The 12,030-nt window shown below is 47.4% G+C and overlaps 1 protein-coding gene across 4 annotated transcripts in view; it reads left to right on the forward strand.

The window, feature by feature from the left end:
* Positions 1 to 12,030, forward strand: part of LOC149440487 (uncharacterized) — a 67,317-nt gene that overhangs the window by 14,033 nt on the left and 41,254 nt on the right. The window contains exon 7 of one of the 4 annotated variants that reach the window (XM_089658526.1): positions 2,974 to 9,437. The exons of 2 other annotated variants lie outside the window; for them this stretch is intronic. In XM_089658526.1, coding sequence (XP_089514652.1) covers positions 2,974 to 4,889 — 1,916 coding nt within the window. In that variant the 3' untranslated portion in view covers positions 4,890 to 9,437. Of the gene's footprint in view, positions 1 to 2,973; positions 9,438 to 12,030 lie in introns of those variants that run through there. One more of the 4 variants, XM_089658527.1, reaches the window with a different exon arrangement.

Consider the following 12,030-nt stretch of genomic DNA (forward strand, 5'->3'; position numbering starts at 1 on the left):
CAGTTTAATCCCCAGAAGGTCAGTCTGTCCTCCAGTTTAATCCTCCCCAGGTCAGTCTGTCCTCCAGTTTAATCCCCCCCCAGGTCAGCCAGTCCTTCAGTTTAATCCTCCCCAGGTCAGTCTGTCCTCCAGTTTAATCCTCCCCAGGTCAGTCTGTCCTCCAGTTTAATCCCCCCCAGGTCAGTCTGTCCTCCAGTTTAATCCTCCCCAGGTCAGTCTGTCCTCCAGTTTAATCCCCCCCAGGTCAGTCTGTCCTCCAGTTTATTCCCCAGAAGGTCAGTCTGTCCTTCAGTTTAATCCCCCCCAGGTCAGTCAATCCTCCAGTTTAATCCCCCCCAGGTCAGTCTGTCCTCCAGTTTAATCCTTCCCAGGTCAGTCTGTCCCATAGTGCATCCCCCGGAGGTCAGTCTGTCCTTCAGTTTAATCCTCCCCAGGTCAGTCTGTCCTCCAGTTTAATCCTCCCCAGGTCAGTCTGTCCTCCAGTTTAATCCCCCCTAGGTCAGTCTGTCCTCCAGTTTAATCCTCCCCAGGTCAGTCTGTCCTCCAGTTTAATCCGCCCCAGGTCAGTCTGTCCTCCAGTTTATTCCCCAGAAGGTCAGTCTGTCCTTCAGTTTAATCCCCCCCAGGTCAGTCAATCCTCCAGTTTAATCCCCCCCCCGTCAGTCTGTCCTCCAGTTTAATCCTCCCGAGGTCAATCTGTCCCATAGTGCATCCCCCGGAGGTCAGTCTGTCCTCCAGTTTAATCCCCCCCAGGTCAGTCAGTCCTCCAGTTTAATCCCCCCCAGGTCAGTCTGTCCTCCAGTTTAATCCTTCCCAGGTCAGTCTGTCCCATAGTGCATCCCCCCAAGTCAGTTTGTCTCCCAGTATAATCTCCCCCCCCCCCCCAAGTCTATTTGTCCCCTAGTAAAATTTACCCCAGATCATTCTGTCCCCCAGTATATCCCCGCCCAGTAATTCTGTAATTCTGTCTCTCAGTATAATTCTTTACCTCCAGGCGAATTTGTCCCCCAGTAAATTCCCCCCCCCTCCCGGTCAATCTGTCCCCATAGTGCATCTCCCCAGGTCAGTCTTTACCCCAGTATAATCTTTCCCCCTTCCCCTTAGGTTAATGTGTCCCTTAGTAAAATCCCCCCCAGGACAGTCTGTCCTCCAGTTTAACCTTCCCCAGGTCAGTCTGTCCTCCAGTTTATTCCTCCCCAGGTCAGTCTGTCCTCCAGTTTAATCCCCCCCAGGTCAGTCAGTCCTCCAGTTTAATCCGCCCCAGGTCAGTCTGTCCTCCAGTTTAATCCCCAGAAGGTCAGTCTGTCCTCCAGTTTATTCCTCCCCAGGTCAGTCTGTCCTCCAGTTTAATCCCCCCCCAGGTCAGTCAGTCCTCCAGTTTATTCCTCCCCAGGTCAGTCTGTCCTCCAGTTTAATCCCCCCCCAGGTCAGTCAGTCCTCCAGTTTAATCCTCCCCAGGTCAGTCTGTCCTCCATTTTAATCCCCCCCAGGTCAGTCTGTCCTCCAGTTTAATCCTCCCCAGGTCAGTCTGTCCTCCAGTTTAATCAGCCCCAGGTCAGTCTGTCCTCCAGTTTAATCCCCAGAAGGTCAGTCTGTCCTCCAGTTTAATCCCCCCCAGGTCAGTCTGTCCTCCAGTTTAATCCCCCCCAGGTCAGTCTGTCCTCCAGTTTAATCCTCCCGAGGTCAATCTGTCCTCTAGTTTAATCCCCAGAAGGTCAGTCTGTCGTTCAGTTTAATCCCCCCAGGTCAGTCTGTCCTCCAGTTTAATCCCCCCCAGGTCAGTCAGTCCTCCAGTTTAATCCTCCCCAGGTCAGTCTGTACTCCAGTTTAATCCTCCCCAGGTCAGTCTGTCCTCCAGTTCAATCCCCCCCAGGTCAGTCTGTCCTCCAGTTTAATCCCCAGAAGGTCAGTCTGTCCTTCAGTTTAATCCCCCCACGTCAGTCTGTCCTCCAGTTTAATCCCCCCCAGGTCAGTCTGTCCTCCAGTTTAATCCTCCCGAGGTCAATCTGTCCCATAGTGCATCCCCCCCAAGTCAGTCTGTCTCCCAGTATAATCTTTCCCCCCCCAAGTCTATTTGTCCCCTAGTAAAATCTTGACCAGGTCATTCTGTCCCCCAGTATATCCCCACCCAGTAATTCTGTCTGCCAGTATAATTCTTTACCCCCAGGCGAATTTGTCCCCCAGTAACCCCCCCCAGGTCAGTCTGTCCCATAGTGATTCCCCCCCGGTCAGCTTTCCCCTAGTATAATCTTTCCCTCTTCCCCCCAGGTCAATTTGTCCCTTAGTAATATCCCCACCAGGTCAGTCTGTCCCCCAGCATAATCCTCCTCAGGTCAATCTGTCCTGTAGTATATCCTCCCCCGAGGTCATTCTGTCCCTCAGTAAAATCTTTCCCCCTTCCCCTCAGGTCAGTTAGTCCCCTAGTAAAATCCCCCCAGGTCAGTCTGTCCCCCAGCACATCCCCAGCAGAAGAGTCTGTCTCCCAAAAATTCTACCCCCCCCCCCCCCCCAAGTCAATCTGTCCAAAATTTAATTGCTCCCAGATCAGTCTGTCCCCCAGAACATCCCCCAGGGCAGTATATCGCCCAGTATAGTTCCCCCCCCCCCAAGGTGTATTTGGTGAAACATCAGGGGTCTAAAAAGACACCTGATGTCTGTTTTTTGGAAACAGAGAACGTGACTGAGGACATGAGTCCTCATTCCTTTTTTTTCTGCATATGTTGTCATGGTGTCAGTAAGTGAGGTGGAGGAAGGTCCATCACTATTCTTCATTATATCAATGTTCTCAATTCACAACTACTGTTCCCTAGTATGGTTTTTGGGTGTATCATCTGATTCAGTGCATGTTCATTGTTTGCTGTTATGATTGTACCTGATTCAATGTCAAAGCTCAGAGAAAGTATTGAACAATATTCATGACTTTAGAATTCAAGCGCATAAAAACAAACATAATGTATGTTAATTGTTTTTCAGCAGAAGGACAGTACTTATGGAATATAAATACATCGAAGAAACTACCTCCAGATTGTACTGCAGAAGATAGTGACATTGCAGAATGTTCTCCAAAAGCAACATTTTACTGGTGGGCAACATCAATGGATCCTTCTAATCTTGAGGCATCTTCTGATCAACCCCATACTATGACTTCAGATGTCCACCTGAGATCAATGGATCCTTCTAATCTTGAGGCATCTTCTCATAAATCTCATAGTATGACTTCAGATGTCCATCTAAGATCAATGTATCCTTCTAATCCTGAGGAATCTTCTCAAAGATCCCATACTATGACTTCAGATGTCCACCTAAGATCAATGCATCCTTCTAATCCCAAGGCATCTTCTCATAAATCCCATACTATGACTTCAGATGTCTACCTAACATCAATGGATCCTTTTAATCCCAAAGCATCTTCTCATAAATCCCATACTATGACTTCAGATGTCCATCTAAGATCAATGGTTCCTTCTAATCCCAAAGAATCTTCTGATAAATCCCATTTTATGACTTCAGATGTCCATGTAAGATCAACAGATCCTTCTAATCCTGAAGAATCTTCTGATAAATCCCATACTATGACTTCAGATGTCCATCTAAGATCAATGGATCCTTCTAATCCTGAGGAATCTTCTGATAAATCCCATACTATGACTTCCGATGTCCATCTAACTTCTCACACTGTTGGCAGAATGACAGATCCATCCAATCCCAAGATATCTTCTTCAAGCCATGAGGGTGCTCACACAGGAGGGAGCTCATTATCATGTTTGTTGTGCGGGAAAACATTCGCTAAGAGAAGAGGACTACTGGGACATGTGAAAACTCACAAGGGTGAGCGTCCTCATTCCTGTTCGGAGTGTGGAAAATGTTATTCTAAGAAGGAAAGCCTTGTTTTGCACCAGAGAATTCACACGGGTGAGCGTCCTTTTTGTTGTTCCGAGTGCGGAAAATGTTTTCCCGGGAAAAAAAACCTTGTCTCACATCAGAAAACTCACACCGGTGAGCGTCCCTTTTGCTGTTCAGAGTGCGGGAAATGTTTTCGTCAAAAAGGATGCCTCATTAAACACCAAAGAAGTCACACTGGTGAACGTCCCTATTCATGTCCAGAATGCGGGAAAAGTTTTCCTAGGAAAGGAACCCTTCTTGCACACCAGAGGTTTCATACGGGAGAGCGTCCCTATTCCTGTTTGGAGTGCGGGAAATGTTTTTTTGGTAAAGGATCCCTTCTTACCCACCAGAGAATTCACACGGGTGAGCGCCCCTTTTCCTGTTCAGAGTGCGGAAAATGTTTTCCTGATAAAGGATACCTTCTGAAACACCAAAGAAGCCACAGTGGGGAGCGTCCCTATTCGTGTTCGGATTGCGGGAAATGTTTTTCGAAGAAAGGAACCCTTCTTACGCACCAGAGAAGTCATACGGGCGAGCGCCCCTTTTCCTGTTTACAGTGCGGAAAATGTTTTTCTGACCGAGGAAACCTTCATAAACACCTGAGAGTTCATACGGGCGAGCGCCCCTTTTCTTGTTTAGAGTGCGGGAAATGTTTTTCTGACCAGACAAACCTTCGTAAACATAAAAGAAAGCACACCGGCGTGCGGCCTTTTTCCTGTTCCGAGTGCGAAAAATGTTTTTTCTCAAAAGAACAGCTTATTCTACACCAGAGAAATCACTCGGGCGAGCGCCCGTACTCGTGTTCCCAGTGCGGGAAGACTTTCATTCAGAAAGGGCACCTTGGTATTCACCAGAAACGTCACTCAGGGGTGCGTCCCTATTTATGTACTGAGTGCGGGAAATGTTTTGCAGTGAAACAGGAACTTCTTAGACACATGAAAGTACACAGCTCAGAGCATCCTCACAGCTTCCGGACTGCGGTAAATGTTATACAGATCACATGATCACGCTGGTTCTGCAGGCTGTTCCCGGGAGTATAAGGCTAGGATGGGATCCCAAGCATAAACCCCTGAACAATGGACCCCTTCATAGAAGTGACCTCTGCTGGGGATCCTCCCCCCATCAGGCTATGGTCTGCAAATTCAATGAAACTAAACAAATGGGGGAGGTATGAGATCAGCAAATGGCAGGGAAGAACTTGGGGACCCCCCCATCTTCCCCCATCAGACTATGGTCTGCAAATTCAATGAAACTAAACAAATGGGGGGAGGTATGGCATCAGCAAATGGCAGGGAGGAACTTGGGGATCCCCGCATCAGCCTATGGCTTACTAATTTCAATGAAACTAAACAAATGGGGGGAGTTATGGCATCAGCAAATGGCAGGGAGGAACTTGGGGAACCTTCCCCCATCAGCCTATGGCAGTGGCGGACTGACCATTTTGAAACTTGGGCACTGCCCGGGGTCAGTAGGAGGCCCCATGAGATGCCCCAGGTACTTTTTTCATAGGCTTTTTTGAGTTTGGGCAAGGACACGGGCCCCAGGATCCCCTATTGCCCGGGGGGCCCCATGAGTTGTCAGTCCGCCCCTGGCCTATGGTTTACTAAATTCAATGAAACTAAAAAAATGGGGGGAGGTATGGCATCAGCAAATGGCAGGGAGAAATTTGGGGGTTCTTTTGAGCCGAATTCACCTGTTCTCAGGAGCACAAGGCTAGAATGGGATTCCAAGCATAAACCCCTGAACAATGGGCCCCTTCATAGAAGTGTCCTCTGCTGGGGGTCCCCACCATCCTCCCTCGTCGGCCTATGGTTTGCTAAATTCCAGGAAACTAAACAAAGGGGGGGAGGTATGGTGTCAGGAAGTGGCAGGGAGGAACTTGGGGATCCCCCCCATTGTCCCCTGTTGACCTATGAAAGTGGCAGGGAGGAATTTGAGGGTTCTATTGAGCTGAATTCACCTGTTCCCAGGAACAGAAGGCTAGAATGGGATCCCAAGCATAAACCCCTGAACAATGGGCCCCTTCATAGAAGTGTCCTCTGCTGGGGGTCCCCACCATCCTCCCTCGTCGGCCTATGGTTTGCTAAATTCCAGGAAACTAAACAAATGGGGGGAGGTATGGCATCAGCAGATGGTAGGGAGGAACTTGGGGGTCCCCCATCCCCGCCATCAGCCTACGGTTTACTAAATTCAAGTAAACTAAACAAATGGGGGGAGGTATGGTGGCAGGGAGGAACTTGGGGACCCCCCCATCTTCCCCATCAGCCTATGGTTTACTAAATTAAAGGAAACTAAACAAATGGGGGAGGTATGGCATCAGCAAAAGGCAGGGAGGAACTTGGGGGTTCTATTGAGCCGAATTCACCTGTTCCCAGGAACACAAGACTAGAATGGGATCCCTAGCATAAACCCCTGAACAATGGGCCCCTTCATAGAAGTGACCTCTGCTGGGGGTTCCCCCCATCCTCCCTCGTCGGCCTATGGTTTGCTAAATTCCAGAAAACTAAACAAATGGGGGGAGTTATAGCATCAGCAAATAGCAGGGAAGAACTTGGGGACCCCCCCCATCTTCCCCCATCAGCCTATGGCAGGGGCGGACTGACCAATTGGAAACTCGGGCACTGCCCGAGGGCCCGGAGTCAGTAGGGGGCCCCATGAGATGCCCCTGTTACCTTTTTCATAGGCTTTTTTGAGTTTGGGCAAGGACACAGGGGCCCCATGATCCCCTATTGCCCGGGGGCCCCATGAGTTGTCAGTCCGCCCCTGGCCTATGGTTTACTAAATTCAAGGAAATTAAACAAATGGGGGGAGGTATGGTGTTTAAGTGGCAGGGAGGAACTTGGGGATCCCCCCATCGTCCCCCCCCCGTTGACCTATGCAAGTGGCAGGGAGGAATTTGGGGGTTCCATTGAGACGAATTCACCTGTTCCCAGGAACACAAGGCTAGAATGGGATCCCAAGCATAAACCCCTGAACAATGGGCCCCTTCATAGAAGTGACCTCTGCTGGACCCCACACCCTCTGTAGGGCTTATGATAGACAACTCGCTCAGTTGCATACACCCCATTCCGCTTGCCCCCCCCCAATACTCCTATACACCCCATGTCCCTCCCCCCCCCCCCAATACTCCTTCCACGCTCCATCCTACCGCCTTGATTCTGCCTTTACGTATGTTCCCGTTCCTCACCGGGCTCTCACAAGGTTTTGACCTCATCACAAGCTGAGTCGTCCTGAGCCCCAGTAGCCCCAAGAGAGTTAATAGACTTCCATTTTGGATTCTTGATCTCTTTGTCCATCACCTACTCAGACTATACAGGGAACAGGAGAATCACTATGGTCTAGACCGGGGGTCTTCAAACCTTCTAAACCAAGGGCCACTTTACTGTCCTTCAGACTTTATGAGGGCCGGACTGCAGCCAGTGGGAGTAGAGATTGGTGTCATTGGAAGCAGTTGTGCCTCATCATTGGTGTACTTGGACCTTATCGTGTGTCACTGGGAGGAATTGTGCCTCATCATTGGTGTCATTAGAAGGAGTTGTGCCTCATTATTGGTGTCATTGGAAGGAGTTGTGTCCCCTTCATTGGTGTCATTGGACTCTATCATGTGTGTCACTGGGAGGAATTGTGCCTCATCATTGGTATCATTGGAAGGAGTTGTGCGTCATCATTGGTGTCATTGGAAGGAGTTTTGCCTCACCATTGGTGTCATTGGAAGGAGTTGTGCCTCATTATTGGTGTCATTGGAAGGAGTTGTGTCCCCTTCATTGTTGTCATTGGACCCTATCATATGTGTCACTGGGAGGAATTGTGCCTCATCATTGGTATCATTGGAAGGAGTTGTGTTTCATCATTGGTGTCATTGGAAGGAGTTGTGCCTCATCATTGGTGTCATTGGAAGGAGTTGTGCCTCATCATTGGTCTCATTGGAAGGAGTTGTGCCGCCTTCGTTGGTGTCATTGGACCCTATCACTTGTGTCAATGGGAGGAATTGTGCCTCATCATTGGTGTCATTGGAAGGAGTTGTGCCCCCTTCATTGGTGTCATTGGACCCTATCATTTGTCACTGGGAGGAATTGTGCCTCATCGTTGGTGTCATTGGAAGGAGTTGTGCCCCCTTCCTTGGTGTCATTGGACCCTATCATGTGTGTCACTGGGAGGAATTGTGCCTCATCATTGGTGTCATTGGAAGAAGTTGTGCCTCATCATTGGTGTCATTGGAAGGAGTTTTGCCCCCTTCCTTGGTGTCATTGGACCCTATCATTTGTGTCACTGGGAGGAATTGCGCCTCATCATTGGTGTCATTGGAAGGAGTTGTGCCCCCTTCATTGGTGTAAGTGGGGGGGATTTATATCCAATTGGTATCAGTAGATGAAATAAGGCCCCAAGGGCCAGATAAAAGCAAGCAAAGGGCTGCATCTGGCCCCTAGGCTGCAGTTTGGAGACCACTGGGCCAGAATAATTAGCCGCTGGATCACTGGCCCCCTCCCTATCTGCACTCTCAAGTCCCACCGGGAGCCTGGCATTAAAGCCGGTGGATCTGCCGGCCTACCATAGAGCTGAGCGGGGACTGGAATGTCCCTGATCATCTCTATGATATTAGAATCCAGAGCATCTTGCCACTTCCGGTTTCCCCAGCATTTTTTGACTTGTAATAAGCATCTGATCACCAGGCTGTCAATAATCGGGTCCCGGCCGGTAATTACTCGCCATCGCCTGGTGATTTCCGATGATCAACGACGGGGAGGAGGACTGTTGCCTCCCTGTCAACTCGGCAGTGGCGGACTGACCATTCATCCATCCAGAGCAGTGTGATTACAGTGAAGCACACAGACCCCGCCCCTAGTAATAGACCACGCCCCCTAGTAAACCACACCCAGCACACAGTTAACCCTTTGATCGCCTCAGATGTTAACCCATTCCTGCCCAGTGATATTAGTACAGTGCCAGTGCTTTTTATTAGCACTGATCACTGTATTGTTGTCACTGGGGATGTCAGTGACACCAAGTTAGTCCCCCCCCCCCCAGTGTCAGAATGCCCACCGCAGTCCCGCTATAAGTCGCTGATCGCTGCCATTACTAGTAAAATTCCAGTATCTATCCCGCCATTTGTAGACGCTATAACTTTCACGTAAACCAATTAATTTACACGTATCAGGATTTTTTTTTTTTTAGCGGGAATACATTTTGGGCAAAATGTATGGCGAAATTAAAATTTTTTACCGGAAAGGTTTAATAGCAAAAAGTCAAAAATATAGATTTTTTTCTCAAAATGGTCAGTTGTTTTTTTTTTTATAGCGCAAAAAATGAAAAACCGCACAGGGGATCCAGTACCACCAAAAGAAAGCTCCATTCGTGGGGGAAAAAAAAGACGTCAACTTCATTTGGGTGTGGCGTTGCATGACCGCGTAATTGTCAGTTAAAGTAATGCAGAGCTGTAGCGCAAAAAATGGCCTGGTCAGGAAGGGGGGGGGGAATCATCTGGAGGGGTAGGGGTTAGAGGTGGAGTCTTCCGATGACTTCTTTTGTTCATTAGAGGTTCGATATGTGAGACCTGGCTCAGGAGGGGGAGGGGCTAAAAAAACGACCTTTTCAGGAAGGGGGGGGGGAATCCTCTGGAGGGGGAGGGGTTAAAGATGGAGTCTTCCGTTGGCTTCTTTTGTTCATTGGAGGTTCGATATGTGAGACATGGCTCAGGAGGGGGAGGGGTTAAAAAAAAATAAAAGTGTAAATAAATAAATAATATTAATTTAAGAAAATGTTTTTAAAGCATCCCCCCATCCCAACATGCTTGCACGCAAAGGCAAACGTGCGCGCGCGTCAGTACGTACACGGCGGTCGCACCCCACGTGCGAGGCATCACCGCAAGTGTCAGTGCGAGACTTTTTAAAAATGTCGCCTATGGAGATTTTTAAGTACTGTAGTTCGGCGCCGTTCCACAGGCGTGTGCAATTTTAAAAGCGCGACATGTTCGGTATCTTATTTATTCGGCGTAACGTCCTCTTTTATATTTTACCGAACAATCCAGGAGTACATTTTTTGTGAATTTAAATAAATTAATTAATTAGTTAATTTATTTATTAATCTAAATTAAAATCTTTTTTTTTTAAATAATGTAAAATTAAATGAAATGTATTTTTTTTCTCATAAAATTGCAATTAAAAACTAAAATGCTTCTGTGTGGCATAAAAAAAAAAATGCTACACCCACCGTTTTATTCTCTAGGGCCTCTGCTAAAAAAAAAAATATAATTTTTGGTGGTTCTAAGTAATTTTTTAACAAAATAAATAGTTTTTTTTTCTTACATGTTAAAAAAAAAAAAAGCGTCGGAATAGGACTGGTCTTCAAGTTGTTCATTTAGTGGACGGAAGCCATGTTGGATTTGTATGTATGGTGTACCTTAACCCTGATTCACACGCAAAGGTCTAAGGCCGGCCTGTATATTGTCGCAACGTTTGTATTTTTCCTGTATGTCTTGGAAAATGAAAATAATTAATAAAAAAAAAAAGTCTAATCATAGAGACCACGTTTGCTGACTCTTTTGAGAAATGTATGATAATGGGTGGAACGGTTTATTCCATAGATTGACCGGATGATAAAAAAAAGTGCGATTTATAATGGGGTCCAACCCGCAAATGTCACGTTTCATTTACAGATGGAGCTTATTGGCTTTTTCTGTTTCTTGGAGATGCCAAATGGTGGGACGTGCCACATGTAGGCACATCCCTCAACTTTGCTGTATTCCCATTCAATTCTTTTTTTTCTATTTTGCATCATGGCCGGATCTACGAGGGTGCTGGGGTGGGCTAACCGCCCTAACCTGCCACTATACTACCCTAACCTGCCACTATACTACCCTAACCTGCCACTATACCGCCCTAACCCGCCACTATACTACCCTAACCTGTCACTATACTGCCCTAACCCGCCACTATACCGCCCTAACCCGCCACTATACTACCCTAACCTGTCACTATACCGCCCTAACCCGCCACTATACCGCCCTAACCCGCAACTATACTACCCTAACCTGCCACTATACCGCCCTAACTTGTCAGCAATACATGTACAGGATTTCAGAGAAAGGAAGATGGTGCTCAGCAGGCTCTGCACATGCTCAGTAGGCTCTGCTCTCTAAAGTGGTGAAACTTCTAAATTGAGCCCCATGTGTTGTATTTTAATTTTTTAGCTTGTTCTTCATTCTTTACTTTCATCTTTATAAATATTAAAAATCTATCAAATTGTTTTTTATTTCATTTTATTTCTTGTATTGTCTGGATTTGGTGTGAGGTATAATCCGTGTGTGTAATCATCGATGTATCCTAATAGAAGAATAGGCCACAAGGCCAAGGGGAACGTGATAACACGCAATGTAGACTGCAGTATTTATCACATATATGGTGCTGTTACATAGCAGGGCAGCACATATATAATTTTGAACCCTCTTGTGCATGTCAATGGGTGGTTCCCAATGGCCCATAAGAATCCTTTCACATTCAGGCTTTTGGGTTCCAATCCGGGAATGTATACTTCCCCTTTAGAAGGCACTAAAGCCAGCCCAGCTGGGATTGATAAAGTTGCCATGGTGTATCCATCACCCGCCGACCCCACAGGAAAGTTCCGGGGAAAATCCTGTTAGGAATAATCCTGAGGAAGACGTGCCCTACTATACTGGGAAAAATGATATGCATCCCCAAGCACGAGGCATGCCCCTTCTCACCCTTGTCCCACTGTCTTACACAGCTTCTGACAGGAAAGGTGACCATATAACAAGTCCATCTCCGTTCCTCAATATAATGTCATGTTCCCAACAATTGAGGAGGAGATACTGTACACCATATGAAAGGTCCATCTCCATTCCTCAATATAACGTCATGTTCCCAACAAATAAGGAGGAGATACTGGACACCATATGAAAGGTCCATCTCCATTCCTCAATATAACATCATGTTCCCAACAAATGAGGAGATACTGGACACCATATGAAGGGTCCAACTCCATTCCTCAATATAACGTCATGTTATACCGTACAAATGAGGAGGAGATGCTGTACACCAGGGGTTAAAATTTCGAATCCAGACTTACTAGCTGGTCACAAAACTTACTCTCCACCAGTTGCCCCACCTAACCTTGCCCAGGTCCAACGCC

This window comes from Staurois parvus, unplaced genomic scaffold (assembly GCF_062004578.1).
Source record: "Staurois parvus isolate SC_StPar_1 unplaced genomic scaffold, SC_StPar_1.0 ptg001079l, whole genome shotgun sequence".
NCBI lineage: Eukaryota > Metazoa > Chordata > Amphibia > Anura > Ranidae > Staurois > Staurois parvus.